Source organism: Pyxicephalus adspersus, chromosome 9 (genome assembly GCF_032062135.1).
Source record: "Pyxicephalus adspersus chromosome 9, UCB_Pads_2.0, whole genome shotgun sequence".
Classification (NCBI taxonomy): domain Eukaryota; kingdom Metazoa; phylum Chordata; class Amphibia; order Anura; family Pyxicephalidae; genus Pyxicephalus; species Pyxicephalus adspersus.
In genome coordinates, this window is record NC_092866.1 from 43,354,951 (window position 1) to 43,380,229 (window position 25,279).

The 25,279-nt window shown below is 38.4% G+C and overlaps 1 protein-coding gene across 8 annotated transcripts in view; it reads left to right on the forward strand.

Annotated features, from left to right (window-relative positions):
* The first annotated feature begins 4,929 nt into the window (after positions 1 to 4,929).
* BRSK2 (BR serine/threonine kinase 2) overlaps positions 4,930 to 25,279 on the forward strand; it is a 105,796-nt gene continuing 85,446 nt past the window's right edge. For 3 of the 8 annotated variants that reach the window (XM_072421706.1, XM_072421708.1, XM_072421709.1), the window contains exon 1: positions 4,930 to 5,773. In XM_072421706.1, coding sequence (XP_072277807.1) covers positions 5,680 to 5,773 — 94 coding nt within the window. In that variant the 5' untranslated portion in view covers positions 4,930 to 5,679. The remainder of the gene's footprint in view (positions 5,774 to 25,279) is intronic. The other 5 variants (XM_072421707.1, XM_072421710.1, XM_072421711.1 and 2 more) reach the window with 2 other exon arrangements.

Sequence of the window (25,279 nt, forward strand, 5' to 3'; positions counted from 1 at the left end):
TACCACAGTAACTGTTGGTGCTGTTGCAGCTTTCAGTCTCTGCTCCCTAGACCCCATCCCTTGCTCCCAGTCCCTGTTCACAAATGCAGGGGTCACAGTGGAGGAAGTTACACCATTGCTTTCAACAATGCCAGCTCATGGCCTGGGATGCCAACACATATCAACAATATTGCCCACCTTTGTGTCATCAGTGAAACAACAAACTTTTCCCATCAGACCTTTAATTAAACCAGTTATATAACTTATAAACAGATCCAAAAGAACAGGACTTAGTCCAGAACCCATAGTGACTGGTCTCTGCTCCAAATAGACCTAATTTACTACCCTAATATCTATCCTATATGTCAATATCATATGCATTTAACAACCAAGGGTTAGGTCCCATCTTGTACAACATTTTTATGATCTCATATTTAATTGAGGTTGATAGAGGTACAATCATTTTGGTGCAGCCAGGATTTGGAAGGAGCAGCTAAGTATAAGAAATGAATTTTGAGTAAAAACAATCTAGGCTTCCAAACTGTATGAACATGGAAGGGAAATGAGTGGGAGGAATTTCATATAACCCTAAGGCATCATGACTGCATGAATAGTGGTCTTGTTGAATGTAATATATCACAAACCCCCACTAGTGTTTATGGCACAGTAATATACAGATACATTTTTTTATTGTAAAAGCAGAATAATGAATCCTCCAGGAGGATGACATTACAAGCGTGAACTGACAAAATCCTATTGAAGATAATGTTACTTGTAATCGTCAAAGATGTTACACTACAGGTAGGAACATGCAGTAATAGGAGCTTATATGTACTGATGAAAAATGTAGAAGGACTGCTGGTGAAATTGAAAAACATGTAAATATAAGAAAGACCAAAGAATGCTATTATGTATTCATAAAATCAAATTACATTTGCTTTTAAACTCATCTAGTATAAGTGCCTAATTTGTACAGCAGCAACCAGTCTGGTAGAGGCAATCAGACGCTGCTGCAGTTCTCATCACAATGAACATGTTTAGAGGAGAAGAAAATGTAGAGAGAGTGGAAGGAGGGCCTCATCCGTGTGTTTCTTTTCCTTCACTGTCCAATCAGCAAGCAGGGGCATGTTCTGACCAGTGTTTTTGATCAATGTGTGTTGCGGAAGTGGAAGCCTTGTATCTGTATTGAAAGGGAGGAGGGTGCTGAATTACAACTTCTTTGGAAAGTGAAATTGTTTCCTTAAATGCAACTATTTATTATGTATTCAGCAGGTTCTTCCTCTTCATGCAACTGATCCACTGAAGCATCTTCTTTTCTTTTCCTGATTGGTTACAATTCTTTGTGGTCATCCTGTGCAATGCTTGACCATCAGTCCTGCATTGTAAGTGTGGAAGCTATGAGGCTGCCCAAACTCCTGATCATCAGACAGCAAAGGAGTATACTGGCTGCTTGGGGAGTGAGGAATAAGTTAGGTATATATCTTCTTATTCAGCCCACAAAAATTAGCAGTTAACCCTTGCAGTGTAGATGGGGACCCACTGCAAGGGTAAGGGATTTTGTTCCTTGAAGTTCAGCATAGCATGCTAAACTATGTACACACATTAGATGATTCTGACTCAATTAGAACAGTAAGGCTCACGGTGGCTCAGGGGATAGCACTCTGGCCTTTGCAGCACTAGGTCCTAGGTTTGAATCCCAGCCAGGACACTATCTGCATGGAGTTTGCAGGTTCTCCCTGTGTCTGCGTGTGTTTCCTCTGGGTACTCCAGTTTCCTCCCACATCCCAAAAAACATGTAGTAAAGTTAATTGCCTTCCCCCTAAATTGACCTTAGACTACAATAACCACATATGACTATAGTAGGGACATTAGATTGTGAGCTCCTTTGATGGACAGTTAGTGACATGACTATGAACTTTGTACAGCGCTGTGTAATATGATGGTGCTATATAAATACTGTATAATAATAAAAGGCTCATCCTGGGCGAGAAGCTGACATGTGTACAGCTGACATGTGTACCGCAGCCTCCCAACTTTGTTCACTTTCACCATTTCAATACCTATTATCAGTTTATTTACAATACTGATATTTTTTTCATCACTAAAGCTAGCAGGATTCTATTTATTATTTTTCTTCGCCCAACATTCACACTTTTTTCCCATTAGATTTCCCAAATCTTTCACTTTTTCTTACTGAATCCTATGTAAAAAAAGAGTGAATCATGGGGAAAAGTTGAGTGCATCTTGGGTTGGATTAGACAGAAAACAGAGTGGTACTGCCCCTAATAACCACCAGTTATTTAGGATACCTTTTACACATTTGAATGAATTCAGTGAATGTTTATCACTAATCCTATAAAAAATATAAAAAAGGCCTGAAGACCTCCATTCTTCGCTCCCTCTGTATATATGAAAGAATGCATTTAAGTGCAGTGCGGTGGTGACCCCCTTCCCATCTTCATGTTTCTAGTTTTTATGGGAAAAAGATAGTTCCTAGAAAGCTCATATTCTTCTGGACCATAGATTGCTAGAATAATGATTAAAAACAAATTGCCCAACTTACCTTTATGTTTTCCAGTTCCCCCTATTGGAGTCCTAAAAAAATCCATCAGGGAGAATAGAAATTCTTTATTGTGACCACAGCAGGTCTGCAGGTAGAGGAACACAAATAGCCTTAGAAAATGTTTTTATTGATATGCACATTCCCTGGTCATTGAATGTCAGTAGACCCCTCATCAGGAAGTGTATCTCAGAGCCCAATTACGTCTACAATATCTGCATATAACACTGGTGGTCGGGGCAAAATTTTCCCACCTGACTGATCTACGTCTTTTTGGTCAGAGGTGATCTGTTTTGATGGTGTTCATCAAACTATTTCTTTCTGGCATGAAGGCTGCACAAATATTCGATTTTGTTAAATTGATTTGTGAATTAGTATATGAGAATGTCATATGTTCATACACACATATATGGACAGACACAATGAGGCTGATTTATTAAAGCTCTCCAAGACTGGAGAAGAAGATAATGGAGCACCTGGGTGATCCAGCAAAACTGGAATGGATTTCCTAAAAAAGCATTTGCTATTGGGATGAAAAAATGCTTTCAACTCTGAACTTGATCTATTCAAGGTTTACTGAATCACCTAGGTTCTCCCATGATAGTCTTTCTTCTCCAGTCTTGGAGAGCTTTAATAAATTAGACCTAATGGGTAATAGGCAAGGTATATGAGGTCATTTAGGGAACAGCAGGGGTAAGAATTTACCATAGTTTGGCACTTCTGTTCCCCTTTTTGCTGTTAACTTGTCTATTTTAGGATGTGACAATTTGAGACCCTCTTCCTCTTCATCAATTATTTTTTAAATAGTTGATATGAAGTTTTCCAAAATAAAACAATGGTTGAAGATAATATATTTTACTAGCATTTGCTGCGATTTTACCAGGGATGCATCTCAGTCCTGCTAGTCTCCTGCAAACTCTGTGATGTTAATTCCTATTTACAGGCACTCCAGCAGTGGTGTCATATGCTCAGAGCTGACTTTCTGATGGTGGCAATGAAGGAAAACCCCCGATAAATAAGCGTCATCACAGCTGTTCATAATGACAGGGTGACAACTCAGAAGAGCAATTGAAGGACAGGGGTGAAGTGTTGTCAACCTATAACAGGAAACACCTGACCAATGATCTTTATAGCAGAATCACAAGAGATCTATAGATTTTAAAATAATAAAAATTACTTTGAAATACATTACCATGTTAAAGGTTATATGAGATGGTAATGATCGAGTTTTTATTTATTTAGGTATTTTGGTTACAGTTAAGTCAGGTAAAATAAAAGCCTTAAATATTCATATTTTATATCAGGCAGCTATGTTTTTTGTTATGTTTCTACTATATTTAGGTAAATATAAGCCAGATAATAAGCAGTGTTTAAAGACATTAACATGTGAAACCTTATATGAAATTTTAGTGATTGGAGTTACATTTATTTTATGGTGTACTGGCTATAATCACATTTTAGATAAAATAAAAGCCTTGATTATGAATATATCTGCCACATAATATTCAACATATCCTCATTATCTACTATACATTGTAAATAGTGCCAGATAATATATATACCATATATATATAATACCATATACATTGTAACATGTTTTTATTATCTTCTAGAAACATTTTAAAAATATGATCAGATAATAAGCTATGTTTAACGACATTAACATTAATATATATATTACCATATACATTGTAACATGTTTTTATTATCTTCTAGAAACATTTTAAAAATATGATCAGATAATAAGCTATGTTTAACGACATTAACATACTTAAATTCAGCTTTTAGCATTGAATTTTTATTTACCTACCAGATATATTGATCAAGGCTTTTATTTTATTTGATTAATTACTTTTCCTTTTGTGGTTTTATCTGATACATCACCATGATTAACACACTTTAAAGCATATGTAAATCTAATCATTAAAATCTCACATGATCGTCAACATGGTAATGTCTTTAAACACAATTTTTTATCTGACAATATTTTAATATTATTTGGAGTGGATGATAAAAATATGTTAATGTATGCTTTCCAGATATATTATTGATCAGGGCTTTTGTTATTTAGGAGCCATCACTTTTTTATAATTGGATATATCAATATGACTATCAAAATCTATCTCAATATGACTTTTAAAGTCCATTTTCAGATACTCCTAATATATAATACTAGCAGTATATAAATACAGTCAAATAAATAGCTGCTTTTTAAAGACATCATGCTCCTGTGAAATACTTTTAGACCGCCGTTTGTAGAAATCCCCCTAATTGTGCTTTGTTTGGATGGTATGTGATTAAAAAAAAACACAAACAGGAGTCAATAAAAAATCAGCCTCAGTGTGTCAGACAATCAAAGTGTTGTTTGTTTCCAGACATTATTATAATATACACTTGTTCTGCTTCATTCAGTTTATTGTGGTTTAAATGACATTGCACAGAAATTGTCTAGAAAACATATTAAGATACAATGTTGCAAACCACAGTCACACATCCCTACACACAAGGTAACCCCCCTCCTCAGTCCAATTAAAATGCATCCTTCTGCCACCAACCAGAAAACAGCTTTGCATCTACCAATCCTAGTCTGGCTAACATCCCAGCTACAGAGGGCTGAATGCCCCCCCCTTCACTCCCCACCTCTAGCATTGAGCGTGAGGATTGATCAGCAGGTCCCTGCTGAGCTGCTTGTATGTAACACGGCAGCATCCTCACCATGCTCCCTACACCTTAACATTGGCCACCTTCCCCCAAGGCAACCGTAAACCTTTATCAATCCAGAATTGTAAATATTTTTTGCATAAAAGCAGTAGGCTAATTTTTTTTTTTTACTGGGGTGTGTTTTCGCTTTTTTTGTTTCATTCATTGAATCCGGTCTCCAGAGCCCTGCATCAAGACAGGACCTAGGAGAAGACAAGGTGCAGCAGACAAGAGAGAAAAGAAGGTCTTTATTGATGGTGAGGACCAAGGGGATCTCAATTGGGCGTCACAAGAACGGACAGGTTTATCCAGCAAGAGAGGGGGGGAGAAGAAGCAAAGACAGCCATCCCCCCCTCCCTCTCCATCCCCAGCCCTCCTCCCCCCTTTTCTCTTGAGGATTTTCCTTGCATCTGGATCCCCGTGGAAGGAGAACGGAGAAGATGACCACGGTTGGGAAAGATGGTGGTGGAACGCCGCACATGCAATATGTTGGGCCATACCGGCTTGAGAAGACACTGGGAAAGGGGCAGACAGGTGGGTACTGCCGGAAACAAAGGTGTAGGAGGGAGGATTGGGTGGGAGCTAGCTATAATTCTGTAGGAGTACCTGTCATCTGAAATGGTCCTCTTTTAGATGAGCGATGCTTTGAAAAAATTACCCAAAATCTACAAACTGGGCTGATAGGACAGCCGGTATCGGCTTATGGGCCTGGTTTCACTAGGGATGGAACAGGGTGGAGGCAAGCTTCATTTAATCAAAAGATATATAGTAACTTCCCATAGGTTGTATTATAGGGGACAACAGTGTTTCCTGCATGTCACAAGAGGACAGAGCAAAGCAAGCCATGGCCAAATGACACTCACTGACACCAATCTTCTACAGAATTGCCAGTTACCAAGCAATATTAGCAAGTTGTAGGAGCAATCGTTGGGGGACACACTGGAAGTCAGGAAATATACCAAGAAATGCAATGTCATTGTACCCGCTTAATCTTTGCATAGTTGTATGGTTGTAGCTGCCATATGGTAATGACCGATACCCAAGAACAGCTGATTGGGAACTTTGCTATTGTGTGAAGATGACACTGATTTTACAATAACTGAGGCTTACTCCAAACTGTTTGAAAAGGTCGTACCAGGGTTTATTTAATTAGGAATTGCAAAGAGCAGCCGTCATGTGCTGTAAAGAATGACAATCAACCAGATTTCAGTTCAATGTGAATATATCATTAAAAGACAAATCCTGAAGGGTTCTTTTGGGATATTCTTTTCTGCACCTTGCTCTTTGCATTAATAAATCCTAGTTCTCAGATAGACGACATTTTTGCAACTTTTAATGAAATAATGTCCTAATATTACAATTGTACATGTCATAGATGAGTTCTGGAAGGGATTTATTTTATGGAATGACAGCAATTAGTACAGTTTGTGAGTCGTAAAAGAAAGATAAAGCAGAGACAGTCATATGGCCTTTCAGAATCCTAAGCTGTATTGTACCGGACCTTCCTACTCTGCATATTGTAAGGTCCATGGTGGACTCAAGGCCCTAACACCTTTATATTGGTGGTATTGAAGACTTGGATAAGTGTCTTTGTTTGCCAGCTAGCTGTAGTAACTGTAATATAAAGAAGAACCTTTTGTACTAAATGTATCAACTTTATATACATACTGCTCATTTGGAATCTTTTCTGTAGGCATCAATAGAGTTTACTGTTAACTATCGCAGGATCTAGGAGGAACCATTATAACACCAATTCTGCTCGATATTCTATAGAACAATTTGTGGAATAATTGACTCAATAGAAGCATATCTACTTTTCCTTTTTACTTGGTTACCATATATGCTTTAACATGTTCTTTTGTCATCAATGTCCTTTGGTTTAAAACTGAGAGGACATATATATCTTTGCTGGATATAATAAGAGTTGGGCTCCAACAGTTCCTGAAATCTTAACTCTTTTCTATGACTGATCTTGGTGAAACATGAATGATGACATTAAAATGGAGCACTGATTTTACTTGACAGCTTATTAAATAAGAGCATTGAGCTTCTGTAGCCCACAGCAAATAATGACATACTATCTCATGTTAGATTATGCTGAGGATTAATATACTTTGTACATTGCTCTTTCCATTGAAAAAACTAACTACCTGATACATTTCCTAAATTGATACATAATAGCTAGTGATCTCCTTTCTATAGAGGGTCAGGTCAGCCTAAAATTGTCTTAGCTCAGGTCTAATATAGGGAATGTCTCCCTTTTTAATCAAGGAATGGACAGCTGAAATATGAGTGACCTCTCACCCACCCCTCACTAGTGTCAGCTTTATACATCTCTCAATTGCCTATTGTGCATGGACATACTGATTGTCATCTCTATTTTACAAAGCACAGGTTATGATGTAAATAATTTAAATCTGTCCTAGTGTGTAGCTGAAAGTGAGTGATCTGATTAGAAGATGCTACAGGCAAGTGTGCTCAATGGCTGTAATAATTGTGCGAGGGACTGGCAATGAAGGAGTAAATGTTCATTGTGACAACGCTGGTAGCGTGCATGCTTGCGTATTACCATCCGTCATACAGGGGAACAATAGCCCCAGCTCAGATCTTCAAGGGCTTGGTGATGGGGGAGATGTGTCCAGGCAGATTTAAGATTTAAAAGGTTTTTTTTTTATTTATTTAGGAAGGAGAAGCAGGTGTTAGGACCGACCGGTGCGTAATTAGCCAGAGGGAATTATTCAGCTGAGACTTTCAGGCAATGTGAAAATTATCCATATGCCCCCCTTCTGTCAGTTCACACACACAAAGGCAGATGACCCATTCTCCACACAAAGACACATTCAACACAGACACATTACAGCAAAGATACACCTCTCACTTATTCCTCTTATACAGACATTATTCTGACAAAACACACCCCTGACCTTCCGCTAACAGACAATGGGGCTTAGTGACTGCTGCACACTTTTTTATCTGCTTCTCTACCCACCAAACTTTAAAATGTTCTGCATGGCCGTACTTATACAGAACATTAATAATGGCCTATGGGTGTTATGTGTCTTTAATACGATATACTATTAATACTACGATTTTTACTATAAATTAAGTGACAATTTTACCTATGCGCAACAATCATTTTTCCTCTGAAATGTGTGGGCAGATCAAAGCACCTATGGGTATAGCAGGCTAACATCAGAACACCATATGAATTGCCCTAGTGTGATCAGAACAAAAACCTTGGTGCTGCAAGGCCACAGGGCTTTTTTTAAAGGGTAAACATGCTGTATATGTCATTCTGGTCCTTGTCTTACCACCCGTTGAAGTAATAGGCTCAAACAAGAATAAAGGTAATGATATCTGGACTCCTGATCTGCATTTTTGGGGGGTCAGTGACTCACCAAAAAATGAAGGATGTGGATGTCAGCCACATCAGTGGCACCTTTAAAATCCATTCAATCATGGCAGCTCTCAAATACAAATTCTAACAGGTTCCCTTTCAAGTATAAATCAAGGGTACTAGGTGGAGCTAAGGAGATGAAGGAGAAGAGAGTACAGATCCAACATATTTTATACCCCTGTTTCAGCAGTCCATTCATATAGCGTCCTGCCCCTTAAATTTCCTATTCAAGTAGCCATTGTAAGTGCTGCTGGCTGGGTGTCCCCGGGGACTTCCTCTGACACAGGCTGGTGTAGTAGCTTATGCAGGACCTAAAGGTTAGAGGGATTGGAGTAGGACTGGAGGATAATTGGTTTGTTGGAATGGGACTTTGGTAAGGCATATTTGCTCCTTCTGCCCTTCTACCATATTTTAGCCTATAATATTATGCAGGAACATCATTAAAGTGTATGTAAAACTCTAAAACTTTTTTCCAGTAGGTTGCGTATCATGCCTTGCATACACAAAAATGTTTTTGGAGTAAATTTTGTTACATGGAGATCCTACCTCTAAAAGCACTTCCTGCTGCAGGGTTATAATGTAAAGCCAATGGCCCTGATTTATTAAAGCTCTCCAAGGCTGGAGAGAATACACTTTCACCAGTGAAGCTGGATGGTCCAACAAACCTGGGATGGATCTGGTCCAGGATTCAAAGCATTTGCTAGCAAATAGCAAATGACACTGAAGAAATCCATTCCAGGTTTGCTGGATCACCCAGCTTCACTGGTGACAGTGTATTCTCTCCAGCCTTGGAGAGCTTTAATAAATCAGGCCCAATGTCTTTCAATTCCTATGGATGTCTCATTGGATGTTGAGCTGCCTATGAGACCTGTCAGAGAGTATTTTCAGATAAAATATTGGCAACAGGTTTAGAAGTCACTGTATACAGTGAGGCATGATGTCAACCATACTGAAAAATAGATTTAGATTATGCAATTAATTTAAAGAATATTAGGCCAAAGAAAAAGTAGAATTGTACCCCTCAGCTTGTGCATTGTCATGCCTTGGCACATCATTTGCACTATCAGCATTTCCAAACAGTATTCTGTATTCTGGAAAATTGCTTGGACAAGAGAAAATACATTTCTTTCAGTATGACTTGTTCAACTTCTGCGATGCGTGGAAGAAAAATCATGCATGCAGCATTTTCAGATCCCATCATTGTCAGGCAAGGCACATGCAAAGCACAGAAACAGTTTCAGCTTGTCAACAATGTTCAGAACATGCAAAGCTTTGAAAACATGATAATGGTTCCAAAGGCTCCAACAATATTATGCTATTCTCAGGCGTTATTGAGTATTAGGTATAAAAGAAGTGCCATGTAGCTGGAGATTCTAAAGACTCCTTCTACCTTAGCAAGTTTTCCAGGATGTCTACCTACACTGCACATTTGTCATAAGAGAAAGGTATCTGACCAGACTATTTGTATCATCTCAGGGTGGACCTCTGTTTGTACTCTTATTTCCATTTTTGACCGATTTACCCATGTGAGTTAGCCTATGTTTAGAATGCCAATGAAGTTGCTGTTTCCACCTTACAGTGATCCCCTGCCTCGGGGAAGACGCAACAAGTAGCTTCTACCTGCAGCAGCCCCATACAGAATGAATGCCATGAGTGTACATTAGTGCATTACCTTGCATTGTGGTGCTCTGCAAACCATATGCCTTGGTTAGTAGTGGCAAGGTACCATTGACAAGGAATGACAACACACCAATGCACATAACATGCATCAACATGCATTGCAATAACACATTCTCACAACGCACAGGTGTGAACAGGCCCTTCTTGTAATTTATTCCCATTTTAGTTGATGAAACCAACACATAAAATTGTAATATGGGTCAGTGTGATAGTATCAATATATGGGACATGATGTAGGTGTCCTAGGATGATTGGCCCAAAATTAGCCGTTTTCCAGTGCCAATATTATATTTGGGTTTACATCTGCTCCAAGCATTTTCTACACCAAGCAATAAAATCTTTTTGAGAGAAACTGCAGGCAAGCAGCTAGCTATAGAGAATAAATACTAACATGTAATTGGATGTGCAGCCCTGTATAGCCAGGCTTTACATGTGTTTGCTATAAAACACAACCAGAGACGTCACATGCTTATTTCTTGGTTCAGCAATTCAGCCCTTTAAGTCACCTCTGTGGCTTCAGCCTGCTCCTTAGACAATGAATAAGCATCATTGCCCCTGGGATCCAGAAGACATTCAGACCCGGAAGTAGTAATGTGATATGCTAGGTGTGACATATGGCAGATGTGTGTAAATCCCATGACTTCTTATTGAACATATCTATATATGTATATATATATATATATATATATATATATATATATATAGGAGAAATCTTCCAATGGTGACATCTGTTTCAGTGACAATGGTTCCCCCTAAACCCACAGGAGTTTAAACCCTTCCCACCCTATCATAAAATGTAAAAAAAGCAATTGACTATACACTCTGAATGATAATGGCAGAATGTGTGAATTTTTTTGTATTCAAATGCATGCACACTGGTCTCTACCTTAATACCATTCAGTGACAGTCGGATGCATTTAGAAAAGGGTCATTGACTCCTTCAGTCATTTATAGGCATTGGTAACTACACAGTATTGCAATAGGGAACATAGATCATAAAACCAAACCTAAAAGCAACTGAGTATAAAATCAAACCTACATGAAGTCATCACTATTAATTTACATATGTTCAATCTGGTTTGGCCTTAATGGCTGTGTCAATGGCTGCTGCTGTTTCCATGGTGGCCCCTCATTTCATTTGTAAAGAATGACGCTGAATCACCATAGAATGCATCACTGAACAACTGCATAGGGCTCTGCAGATCAGATGACCTTGTATGAAGACTTTACACCTGTATGGACTCTATGCTATTCTTTTCATTTATATACTGACAAGGCACCGGCCTCCTTTTCCCTGATCCTAGCAGGTGTAGTGTTCAGGGTCACCTAAGTTTAGATCTGTGCCCTTGTGTGATTCCAGATTAACAAACAACTCCTGGAAAAACTCACACCTGTGCATATACCAAAGTCTTGGCCAAAGCACAACACAGGATGTAGGTGCTGCATTATGAAACTGCTTAGCTCAGAGTGGTATCTGAGGTTCTTTTGCAGTTCGGAGCATTGTGGCAATATTCTGCCCACATTCTTACCATTTGCTTCCAGCACCCTGACTTTTTGCAGCCCTCATCTTTACTATATGCTGCTGTCTCCCCGGTTATTTACAGCCCTTTTTCTGACTATATGCAGCCCTCACCTTGAATATTTTCTGCTCGCACCCTGGCAAAAGACTGTCATCCCCCTGACTATATGCTGATTTCATCTTAAATATATACTGGACTTTCTTCACTAAAGGCTTATAACTCCCTTACTATATTTCTGTCCCTTCATTACTTAGACCAGCCGTTCTCAGCCTGGGTTGCATGAAACCCAAGGATTCCTCGGGGTTCCTTGTGTTTTTCCTTCTTTTACTATTTAAATCAGTCATGAATACTCTGGCAATATACATTTTGATCTGATCCAGGTGTATTACCTAGGTTGTTCCTATTTCTATATTCAGGATTATATTTCTGTTTAGGTCAGCTTCTTTCTGCCCTCTATTTGCTGTCATATTGCTGCTTATTAGCTATAGAAACATTAAAGCTCTGCAGTCAGAGAAGAGTTGCAGAAAAGATTGCTGCATTCTACCTTATCCTGCTGCAGTGTGAACTTGTACATTAAATCAGTATAATGTTTTCTGATAGGGGACAGACTGTGAATATACCTGATTCACCTGACATGACCTCTGCAACATCATACCTTTTTAAAGATTCTTTTGGAGCCTGGGAAAGTCTGCATTTACTGTAATGGCACATGTGGGCAACAATCTAAGGCAGCAAGGTAGGGGGAGGGGATAGCAATAACTACAAGGGCCCTATTTAAAAAGTTGAGGATTCGATTTCTGCAGAAATAATGACAAATTCTGTGTCCCATTCATGAAAGTGGCAATCAGCATGATCATCACTTTATGAATGATCACCAGTTTATAAACTGGCAATCTCCTCTGTTCTTCTGTGACTTTATTACTATTGTCACTTTTATTGAGTGATAATCAGCACAAGTGTCAATTTGCAGATGAACAACTAGCAATAGGCTAGTGATTTTTTTTCATTTTAAAACACAAAGAAGAAAGAAGTGATTGTTACTGTACTGTATATATATTAATCTGCCCCTTAGAATTGAATGCCCCTTAAAAGACCAAGGTAAACCATACCCCTTCCCTCTCACACACAAGTACATCCCTCTGGCTGTCAAAAATCTAGTGCCAAGCTAACATCCCATAGACCTAAATATGACATACTCTTACGTACACCCCACTCAAGTCCATGGGACGTTTTTGCAAAGGAGCATGTAGTTCAAAGTTTCTCAACCAAGTGGTCAGTGGAATCCTAGGGTTCCTCCAGAGGTTGCTAGAGGTTCTTTGAAAAATGAGCAATTTGTATCACTCAGGTCAGTTTAAGTGACAACAAGGATCTTTTTTGGCTATCTGTAAGGATAATATTCTTTCTAATGGCCAGCAATGTAAGAGGCATTCTTTCTACTGATCACCGTGCTAACACACTGTAAGCTGTGGATATAGCAATTATAGTAGGGTGGTTCCTTGAAGACCTGAAAGTTATTTCAAGGGGTTCCCCCATGTTAAAAAGGTTGGGAGAGGCTGCTATATTAGTTGTAGTCAGTGGGCTCAGAGCTAAGCTGGTGCTTGAATCAAATATAGCCTAGAAGAGGGAAGGGTAGCTCTATCAGCCAATTAGTGTTCAATGTGCTCTTGATGCTTGATGATCATCTCATGCAAAACATTGCCACTTGTACAGAATTCCCTCGGTATCATTCATCAATCTGCCTTGGTGGATTGTTGAAACGACCACTTTTCTTTCTTGTTGAAGAGAGCACAGTGGGTGTCAGTCACTCATTTTCCCCCTTTCCCCTCTCCATAGAACAGAGTGGTGCTGTGTGTACAGAGCTTGCTCATTCATCTGTCACTGGAAATGATTATGAAACATCGTTTCCAGGAAAAGAAATCTGACATCTATTTGACATCTGTATGGGGCTTGAGAGAAAAGAGGGATAATCCATGAATATTCTTCTGCTCCCTCCCTGTCCAATTAAAGGCTAGTGATTGGCCGTGGCTACCAACTTTGATCTGCTAATTCAACGACCTAGGTTAATCTTAAAACTTTGTGAATTTGATATCCCTTGGGTAGGTTAAAAAGACCCTATGTATATATTTTGCTGTGCATTTTTCCTGGAGTTCCAGTAGTTTATTAATCACATTCCTATTTTAACAATACCTTCAGAAAATATGTTTTTTAAAACTGAGAGATTAAAAAGAAACTTGGGCCCATTAAACACAGAAGCACAGCGCATGTGTTAGTGTACTGACATGTTCCATTGTAATGGGCGCACATAGGGGAAAGCCACTCGCTGCTGTTAGGAAGTGACTTCTGACAAATGCTTTGTGCAGACATTAATGGGACTGCTTGCCAAGCCTGAGAGGCACATGCTGCCAAATGCTGAAAGATCAGCCTCACATTTCTGCCTGTGATCACATTTCAGCCATCATCCTAATTAAATTCGATTTGTTCATTTTTACCCAAAAATATTGTTTCATCAAGAGTAATGTAGGCCTTTCGACCATTTTTTTTTTGTCACAAGTTCCATTTTTTCAGAACGTATTTCAATTAACTTTTGGAAAATCTGCAATTTATTTTATGGGTTATTGCAAAGTACATGAGAACAAATGCAAACATTTCACTGTATCACATCTTCTATTAGGTATACCTTCCCAGAATAAAAGAAAATCAGCATCCGGGGGTCAATAGTATTTTCCTTCAGTCAATAGAAGGGGTGAAAGTCAAAGCTTGTAAGGACATTACATCCTGTGTATTAGATTTTCCCTCATTGGTAGGAAAGTTTAAAACATTAAAGGCTATGTAACTAGGCCAGGGACCTTCTTTAACTATATCGTACATGTGATGTTCAGTGTGAACTTCATTAAAACAGAATTCAAGGCAAACAGCCAATTACAAGTCAAAATTCATACTGTATGTAGATGCTGTTTTACCTGGTGCATATTTTTTATATCTGTCTATCTATTCCTAAGATTTATACCCCCAGGCAGAGAGCACAGCCAGGCCAGGGACCAGATTTTTCTCTATTGCAATTAAGTAAACACATGCCAAGACTATGCAAAGTAAACTACAGGTAGTTACAAACAAGATAGGGACTGCAGGTTTGTTCCTAAGTTGAATTTGTATGTAAGTCGGAACAGTTACATTATTTTAATAAATGAAATTAGGAGAGATGTTTGTCTCAACATATTATTAGGCAGCGTGGTGTCAGTTATTGTTTACAATCCTCACTGTTAGCTAATCACAAAAAAATTATAGAGCTAGACATTAATTATCTTCTGGCGTAAGCTGTGCTTTGATATGCAAAAAGAAACAACTGCAGAATTTGTTTTGGTCAATAAAGAGTTACAAGATGGTACAGATCAGCTCAGCTCATAAGATCACCCAGAACCTCAGTGTTTAGCTGTGTTTAGCAAAAGGTTTCTTCTGCAAGTCATGCAAACCTCCCCCCTCCCCCCATCAAGCCTCCATCCTGCACACGAACAACCAGGGAAGCCCCGTTCATATCTAGGAGTCGTCCGTATGTTGGATGTCCTTAACTCGGGGACTACAAGTTTTGTAAAAATATAGTAAATGTACTTTAAAACAAGCTCTCATTAATCTCTATATCTATAAACATTGTAAAGAAATTAATTTTCATACTTTATAATACAAGCATTGTTTTTTCGATGCTGAACGGAGCTTAAGGGGATCTGAGCATGTGCTACTCAGGGTAGGGGGTTCAAGTGAGCAAAGGACAGGTTGAAAATTATCAGTACACTTGTGGTAGAACTAATACTATTACTAATAAACAAAGTATATTTAAAGTGAATCTAAAGATAATTTTTAAAATTTATTTGGGAAAAGGACTTTGTCCAAACTGAGGAATTCCAGAATTGTAAAGGGCCCACTAAACCAAGAGATGAGAAACATCCTCCAATGGGGACACCTGTTCTTATGGTAACTATGTAAAATGGGAATTCTATTCACTTTTGATTGATTTATTTTTTCCTGTTGTGTCTCCAGAACAGGAAATTAAGAAATTCTGTCCAACGGAAGCAATTACTTGGTGGTTACTAAATATAGGAAGTAGTTCTTCTTTAATCTCTGAGCAGGGTCTGAAGAATTTTGGAGATTTGATACAGTCATAAAATACATGGTCTATATTTTCTAGGAAACAACCCCTTTCTTTTTGTGAAGGACAATGCTAAGCACAGAGGCAGATCTATCCTAGTGTGCTCAATTTGTGTCTTTTAAAATAGGAAATAAAGGATGCCACACTGATACACAACATGCTTGTAATCCCAATATTGAAATACGGATGCCACGCCCCTGCCCAGGCTTTTATAGCGTGACAGTGGCTTCTGGCAGTGATTGGCAGCTCCACCCACTGAGCAACTGTCTCCACCCCCAGCAAAATTGTGGTAGAGGGGTAGGGTTAAGTGAGCAAAAAAACTTTAAAGAAGTTCAATTAATTTTTTAAATGTAATTTTGCATTTCCATACACTTTTGAAGAATCCTTACATTCTCTACCTTAAGAAACATGAATTTATATACTCTTTTAAAGGAAATTTAACATGAAAAATGATAGTTAAGAAATTGGTTAAAGAAAGGCTGAGAGGTCTAAAATAATTTTTAGTTTTTTTGTCATTAAATGAAAGGATCAGCAATAAGAAAGTCATTACATTCTTGTTGCATTTACTCCTTTTCAATATGTGAGATATTTCTGGCTGAATATACAGCAGGATAAAACAAGTTTTTTTTATTTAATGTGGGAGCACTGGATCAGCCATGTTGCACTCTACTTCTACAATGAAGTCATAATAGAGTAAGAGACACTTTACAACCGTTAGCCACATAATGGCCAGTTATGTCTAGACACACCGCCGTATGTTATAAATGGCTGTCATTATTGTATCTGCAAAGATGTCAGGAAACAGATACGTATAAGGAAATACAATATTGAAATGAAGCTGTGCTGGAATAAATATGTAGGAAGCTATCACATCCAATGCTGGTCACCTGGTTGTCACAAGGATCCCCTGGCTTCAGTTTATTGAAATTTCTGCCTTGGAGCAAGGATGTTAATCAGGCGTTCTGCATACCTGTTCCATGTCAGTGAAGTCAGGGCCAGCTGGGTATGTAGCATTTTCACAAAGAGTGCAGGTTTTTTGTTGGATTTTGAATGAAAAACATAGGATGGGACTAGAAATCTACCCACGCCCCCTTCACCATAAAGGAAGAGTGAATTTTTCTGTAGCCCCCCAAAATTACTAAAAACAATATAATTGATAACAAGTGAGCATAGCAGAGTACACAGGGTTTCCGTCAGAATAAACGGGAATTCTTGCACTTAATAAACCTAAATTAAAATGTTTTAATGCAGGCGTTTGACATATCACCTGCAGGCAGACATAAAGGCTTTCAATCAACAGCAAGCATATATATTTGACCTTGATATTTGGACTTTGGTAGAAAAACCACTGCTTCTACACAGAAGGCAAGAATCCTTCTGTATAGCATGATGGCAATGGACAGGCTTTTCTGCTCAAGGTGTGGCTGCTGTAAGACCATATGTCCTAAATTCTAAGAATTTCAATAGGGACAGTTTTCAGCACAATGGGTCTGATCTATTAAAGCTCTCCAAGACTGGAGAAGATACACTTTCATCAGTGATGCAGCAAACCTGGAATGGATTTCTTAAATATCATTTGCTATTTGTTCGCAAATGTTTTTAGTCCTGGACCAGATCCATTCCAGGTTTACTGTATCACTCAGCTTCACTGATGAAAGTTTATATTACCCAGACTTGGAGAGCTTTAATAAATCAAGCCCTATTGGTCAACTGTAAAACTGATGCTGGTGTTATGTCTTCCTAAATAATCTATCTTTCTCCATATATGCAGACGGTCTCATAATTGCTCCTCATATGTTTGTGTAATGTGGAAGTGTGGTCTTATATATGGTGTCTTTAGGCCTGTTTATAGAATACGACTCCCCTCTGATACAAACAGGATGTCACTGTACAAGGCAATGACCTTTTCAAGACTCAGGCTGCCCCATAGAACTTAAACCACTCAACTAGACCAGCTTGTCTGTGCCACTGAATGGTTTCCAGCTCCAGCACAGATGCCTTGTCTTTGCTGCTTGTACACACCACAATAGCTGCCATTGTTAATGCTGAAGGATTTGTATTCTTCACAATACTCCCTCCCCTTTCCAATGAGCTTCACAACCCCCTAAAATGACGCATGGTGATGTAGATCCCGCCCAGAGCCACTCTGCTGCAGGAGGGATTTGCAAACGTCTTTGGATTATTTTGGGATTTCTGCATCTGTAGGATAAAGTTCAAGCAGGCCGAGTCAATGAGTTCAGAAAATATGTGTAGAGTGTAGAGCTGCCAATGACAAACAATTTATATCAGTGTGGAAATGTTAACTAAACACTGATTGGGTGCTAATATATATATATATATATACACACATATATGCATCAATATGATATACAGTAGATAGTTGGAGTTGATAGAACTCAATACAGTGAGGAGGTAATGAAATGTAATGTATTTGTTTGTGATACTTTATGTGATCACAATTATGTGTGAAAGTGACATTTTTTATGTTACTTTTTGTATTTTTTGATACTTTGATACTAGAATTTGATAATTCTGATACTTTGAATATTTTTGTTTTTGTACTAAATACAGGGGATACCATATTAGCCACTAGAAGGAGCCATGTATTTCCCTACATTCAGGTACCCTCCTAATCCATACTGAAGCCCTATACAATTTAACTCAGGATGTCCATGTATATATGCTTCCAATATGCCTTCAAAGAAGGAGTGCAGATTCTTGTCACATGACCCTATGCTGCACAACCCTTTCAAATTTTGATGTATGTATCACTGGTGAACAAAGAGAAAGCAGGGTGTGTTTAGACTGGGAAATACAACATATAACATTTTCAAATTCTCAGATTTAAGACCTTTTAGAAGAAGAAACCCCAGTAGCTATAGTGAGTTAGATATCGGGGGGGAGGTGAATGTTTTTCAGGTAGGATATATCCACTTAATTTGTATAATTGTGCAATGGGTATGTTACCTTTGGTATAATTTCAGATCATTTTCAACCAGGGTTCTGTATAAGAACATTCTTTCCACTGGCCATCAGTTTAAGAGGCTCATTTTCCATTGGCCTACAAAAAGTATGGGTTTTCTAACACCTAAAAAAACTTTCAAAGAGTTCCTTAGGGGTAAAAAGGTTGAAAAAAGTTCTTCTAGGACATTCTTCATGATCATTCTATATCTTAGGTTGCATTTTCTTCAGTTCCCACAATATAGGATGATGGTGAGTTCATGGAATGCTTCCAACCTGTTCAGAATCCAGATGTAGTTTTCTGTAATTTCTGGCATGCAATTGCCCAATTATTGTTTGATGTTCTCAACACAGACTGTAAAGTACAAAATTCCTACTTGTGTCTGAGTACACTGATTTGTCAATTGTTTGAGCAACACAAACTGTAGATTGCAGAGTGTCCTCTGCAAAGGAGATTATAGGGACAGGCTCAGAAGTGCCTGATTTTGGTGTAATTACTGTATAATACCAAGGGCAGGCTCAGCATGACCAGCATGAGATGACCTTTTGACTTCAGATTATCAGATAATCGCCAGAAACAGTGCGTTCACATTGCTCACTGTCATGCAGGGACTCCTAAGGCCCATCAGAGGAATCTCCAGGCCAGAATTGGACAATCAGTACACTGTGTGAAATGCATTCACTTAGAAAATGAGGCTAAGTGTTTCCACCATCGAACAAACAGCCTGTCTCTACTTCATTTCAGACCAGCAGCATTTAGGAGCTGCTGTGCTTCGAAATCTCTCGCCCACTTAGCTGCTTTTTCAGCGTCTCTCTTACTGTAAGAGGCTGTATGATGTCATAGCAGCTGATTACAACCAATGAAATCTCCCCCTTTCCACGGCTTTCCATCAAGTTGCTGAGCTGGCAGCCTAGCTTGGAAGAATTCACTATGGAGGCGTAAATCATTGCTCACTAACTCCGAGACCTCACATCTAAGAATCTCAGGCAGCTCTGGATTTCTTTCAAAAACTTCTTAAAGGCTAGATATTCTTTTTATAGATAGACCTCCCTGTTTAATAGGTAGAAAGTAACATACAGTATAAGAGAACATTCTCCATTTCTTAAATTTTTTACCCTCACTCCCTAATGGACATATTTTAAAGGGGGTCCATAGCGTATTTTTAGTGAATGGAGCTTTCGAGTTCTTAATGAAGCATTTATCAAAAAAGCTGAACACAAGGCAAACAATACAAATTAACACCAGTTAATGTTTTCAAATCATGGAATGTATAATAAATGCAACTTACAAAAATTCTAAAATTTGACTTGATTATGCATCTAGTATTTCCTTGTACTTATAATGAACAGCACTTACAAATGAGGAGGAGCAATAGGGAACCAATCAGGTGTCATGCATGCACATATCCTGATGTGTAGAGAGAGAGACAAACTCATCAGTCTGTAGCTGCTCTTTTACTGACCAATGAGAGTGTGGGGCAGGGAGGTATACTGGCTGTGTTGCTAAATATAAATGGTCAATGAAATGCAAAAAAAATGACTGATAGTTAAACAGCATTCAAATTGCACTGACTTAATATGGGACAATCATTATACACTACAATCACAATACATTTTTCGCATTTCTTTGACAATCTCTATTGCCTAATTTAAAGACAGCACATTGACTATTACTGTGGACAAACAGCCCCACAGTGCTGGCATCAATAAGAATTTTATAGCAGCAGTGGTGGTGCCCTAGTCACACAGTTATAGAAACAATGTAACATAAAGCTAGAATCCTCAATTTTTTCTGTATTCTGTCTTTTGAATAATTTATTAGAGAAGGCCAACACCAATCTGCATTGTAATGGCCATGCTTGTTGGGTGCAAGTGAAAATCTTGTTAGGGATAATAATATTATCATTATCATCATAATTATTATTAATATTATTATCATTAACCACCCTAGCGATACAGTGAGAAAAGTTCGGGTTTATCGATCACTTACCTGGTCCCGCTGCGATCATCTAGCATCGTCCTCCAGCGTCGTCCTCCAGCGTCGGGTGCCTTCTCCGAGAAGAAGCCGGCCGGCGGAGAAGAAGTCGGCCGGTGGAGAAGAAGAAGTTGGCCGGCTTCTTCTTCTTCGTCCGTAGCGCGTGCGTGTCCCTCGGCGATGACGTCGGCACGTGTGCGGGAAATTCAAATTGAAACTCATTCAAACACATTTTGTATTGGATTGAATACAAATTCCTGTATCCAATCCAATACAAAATAATTCAAAATAAATACAAAGTATGTAATTGGTAAATTCAAACTCTCATTTTGTATTGGAATGGATACAGGAGTTTGTATTCAATCCAATACAAAATGAGAGTTTGAATTTTGTTCTCATTTTGTATTGGATTGAATACAAAGTCCTGTATCCAGTCCAATACAAAATAATAGAAAATATATTTATGTGGTTTTGTCGATAGGTATGTGACGGACACTAGGGAGGTGTTTTAGAAAAATATATTACTATACAGTATACCGAATTATCGCATTTTCAGTATTTTTCATTTATTTATGTATTCTTGTTTAAGCTGATTTTTTGTGTCTTTAATTTTATTAAAATTTTTTTTTTTTTACATGATTGTGTGTTTCAAACATTTTTTATATTCATGATATCTACTAGAACCCTGTTCGGACATATTTCTGTAAGTTACAGGTCTACAATTTAAAAAAAAAAATTTCATGAAAAACAGTGTAACGCTTTTGGAACAGAAATCTAGACATGTACACCCAGGTGGTTAATGTTATTAATAATAATAAACAGTATTAAGGTGCTGACATATTACTCAGCCCTGTACATTAAATAGGGATTGCAAATAACAGATACAAACAATTACACAGGAGGAGAGGACCCTGTTCAGAAGAGCTTACAATCTAAGAGGAGGAGGATATCTGAATATATTATTCACCAACAGATGAGGTTCAACCTCGAAGCAGCCACTCTATAATAAAATTCTAAATAACCTGGGCTTTTAACTATTGAAATACCACCGATACTACTTAGACAGTGACCATAGTTAAATTTACTATTTTTAAATAGGTATCCTCCATTTTCATACAATTACTTTACTGGGAGAATTTCAGCACATAATTATGAGCTTCAGTTGAAAATGTCTTCCAATATTCAGTGAATTTTGCCTTTCTAAAGTTGTAAAAGAAAGTCAGTGAAACAAATTTAATGTTAACACTTGTGAGGAGATTTATCAATGTCAGATGTTGAATTACATTGATTGATGTTGGGAACAGGTTTCCATCAATGGGGGAAACCTAACTGATAGACAATTAGACCCCCATCCATTCTCAACCAGGGTTCTATGGAACGCTAGGATTTCTCCGAGGTTCACATGAGTTTTTTGAATTTTAGATGACTGTCCTCCCATCTGATGGTGACTGCATATTTTAGATCTAACACTACATGGCAGAGCCACAAGCATTACACTAATTATCTTTTTAGTTCTCTATAAGAATGGCATTTTGTCCACCACTATATTGGGAACATTTTTCACACTGACCATCCTTACAAGAAGAATTTTCCAATTGAGCTTCGATTTATTTATTTTAGTAGGGTTTCTCCAAGACCTGAATATTAAAAAATATTTAAAACGGACCTATCACCAAAATAGGTGATATGTAAAGTAAAAATTATCTTCTTTTTTCCTGTAAGTGCTTTTTTTTAACAAAAAAGGGGAGACTCCCCCTTCGGTTTTTTACCATTATGGCGGTAAAGACTGAATGGGAGCGCAGAGCCTTCTGGGATACGTGACATAGGTATCCCAGAAGGCTCTGTGCTCCAATTCATTCTTTACCGGCATAGCGGTAGCTTCGGAGCTTTTCCATACAATTAAAAAAATTACCACATTTACGCATGGCAGAATTTATTGAAGGATACGTCACCCGATCTTGCGCCTACACAGTGCGAAATTGGTTGACTTAGGCAGAACAATACAGAAAAAGATGGCTGTTTCCGGGGCTTCCTCCACGCCATGACGAAGGAGGATTCCAGGACGGCGCAGGACCAAATCAAGGCCAGGCTCGGAGGGATCAGGGGCTCTCAAAGGATAAGGGGAATTTTTTTTTTTGACAGTTCATCTTTAAGGGTTTTTCTGGGGTGAAAAGGTTGAGAAAGGCTGCACTAAATTATCCGCACCATATTGTCAACCATCATTCTCACCAATCAAAGGTTGTTGGTTGACAATATGGCCCCAATTTTTTCTGATTCTTTGTGCACCATCCACAAACCCAATTATCTTACAAAGTGTCTTCTATGACATTTTCACTTTGTTTATTCCTGCCTTAAGCTGGGAACTTTGCCTGAGGGAGCTCATCACTTGGGTCCCCAAAAGACACGAAAAGCCAGGGGGTGATTGCACCCTCTGGTCTCCGATGATGTGTTTCATGAATATTTGAGATTCAGTAGTTGCCGTATAATTGAGTTGTGTGACATTTGTACCGAAAGCATTACCAAGTGCTCAGCGCTATTGTTCATAGCAGAATTTTGGCATTCAGGTGACATTTTACAAATATTTTGTAGTACAGTGCCTTCAATGCGTCACTATTAAAAAGTGCAGATTCTATTTGTAGGTTGTACTGAAAAGGCCTCGGCTGTGGCAATCACAAAGCATTACTAGGCAGTAGACAGTTTGAGCATATATACTATCGTGCCAGTGAGGGTCCTTGTCGTCGCTCAGTACTGCAGAGTTATATATAGAGACTCTATCTGCAGTCTCAGTGCTGCTTCTGTGTACTAGGATTACGGAGACCAATGGAGGTCAGGCAAATACAAAGCTGGATTAACTCTTTTTCTGCCAGAGATATACTGCTGGTCCCTTTATACATCTCCCCCAATTATCATTATCCCTACCTTTCCACCCTGACTATAATTAGTGCCTTGCATAGCACACAATAAAGAGCAATGTGCACATGCAGCCATTCACATCATCACATTAGCAATCATCCCTTATTGATCTGACTGTTTTAAAATGATGAAAGGTGACATCTGATTGGTTGCCATGGGCTACAGCACTTTGCACATTATTATTGTCCACTACCATATTAATTATTCCTGACAATGTCAGCTGTTTCATTTAACCCCTTTTTTCTGCTTTGGAGCTGAGCATGCCATACATTTGCACAGTTGATATGTATTGGTTGAATGCATTGTGGAGTTATTTGTTGGCGGTCTGAAACCAGAGCTGGACACAGCAAAGATCTTATTCATCTATTTCTATTCTGCAACCCATTTCCTGTTCAGAGGGTATTACTTCTTTATCATGGTTATCATTTAGCACCTTGGACAGACTCCAGATAGGTGTAACAGCTACCAACCATCCCTTGTCCTATTTTAGGTGTCTTTTGTATATGTACATTTATGCTGTATAGAAATTATTATTATTAATAATAATAAAAAGGATTTATATAGCACCAACATACTTATGCAGCGCTGTACATTAAATAGGGCTTGCAAACGACAGACAGATACAGCCAGTGACACGGGGAGGAGAGAATCCTGCCCCGAAGAGCTTACAATCTAGGACGTTTGTTGATTTATCTGTTTTTTGTTAAATAATTGGTTATTGATTTATTACTCTATTCTAGCACACTTTGATTTCTCCAATACAGGGAAACCTTTATTTTATATTAAGAGCCAATATTCATAGCTGTTAAAAAGTCTATCAGCTAGTGTGAAAGGAGAGGTTCCCATTACAGGTTTGCAAGCTACTACAGCAAAGTTTGGACTAATACCCATCCAGCTACATCTTCCATGATATTCATCCAAAACTCTGCTATGTCTTGCAGCAAGCTGAGCATCACAGAGAAATATTCACTCACAATTATCTAGAATTCTAATTCATACACTTAATTACACTTAATGAGTATATGTGCATTTTTTTCTCCTAGCATGTTAACTGGACCTACTATGGAAATTTTAGTGATCTATCATTAATGGCTGAGATGGACAAATTACAGAATTAGCTTACCAGCACATGTGATTTCAACCCATCTTGTGTGCAAAATGCCTTGGACAGGGGCACTGTGCAACCACCAGTGAAGAAAAACCTTCCAAATCTTCTTAACCAATTTCTCACTTACAACAACATTGTCCTAATTTATATTTAAAGGCACCCCTAACAAAAATGTAATGCCACCAGCATCCCTCTAATGTATACTCAGTGCCACCAGCACCCCCCAACATAAATGAAGTGCCACCAGTATCCATCTAACATATACTTAGAGCCACCAGCACCCTCCATCCTAAATTAAGTGCCAACAGTATCCCTCTAATATATACCTAATGCCACCAGCACCCC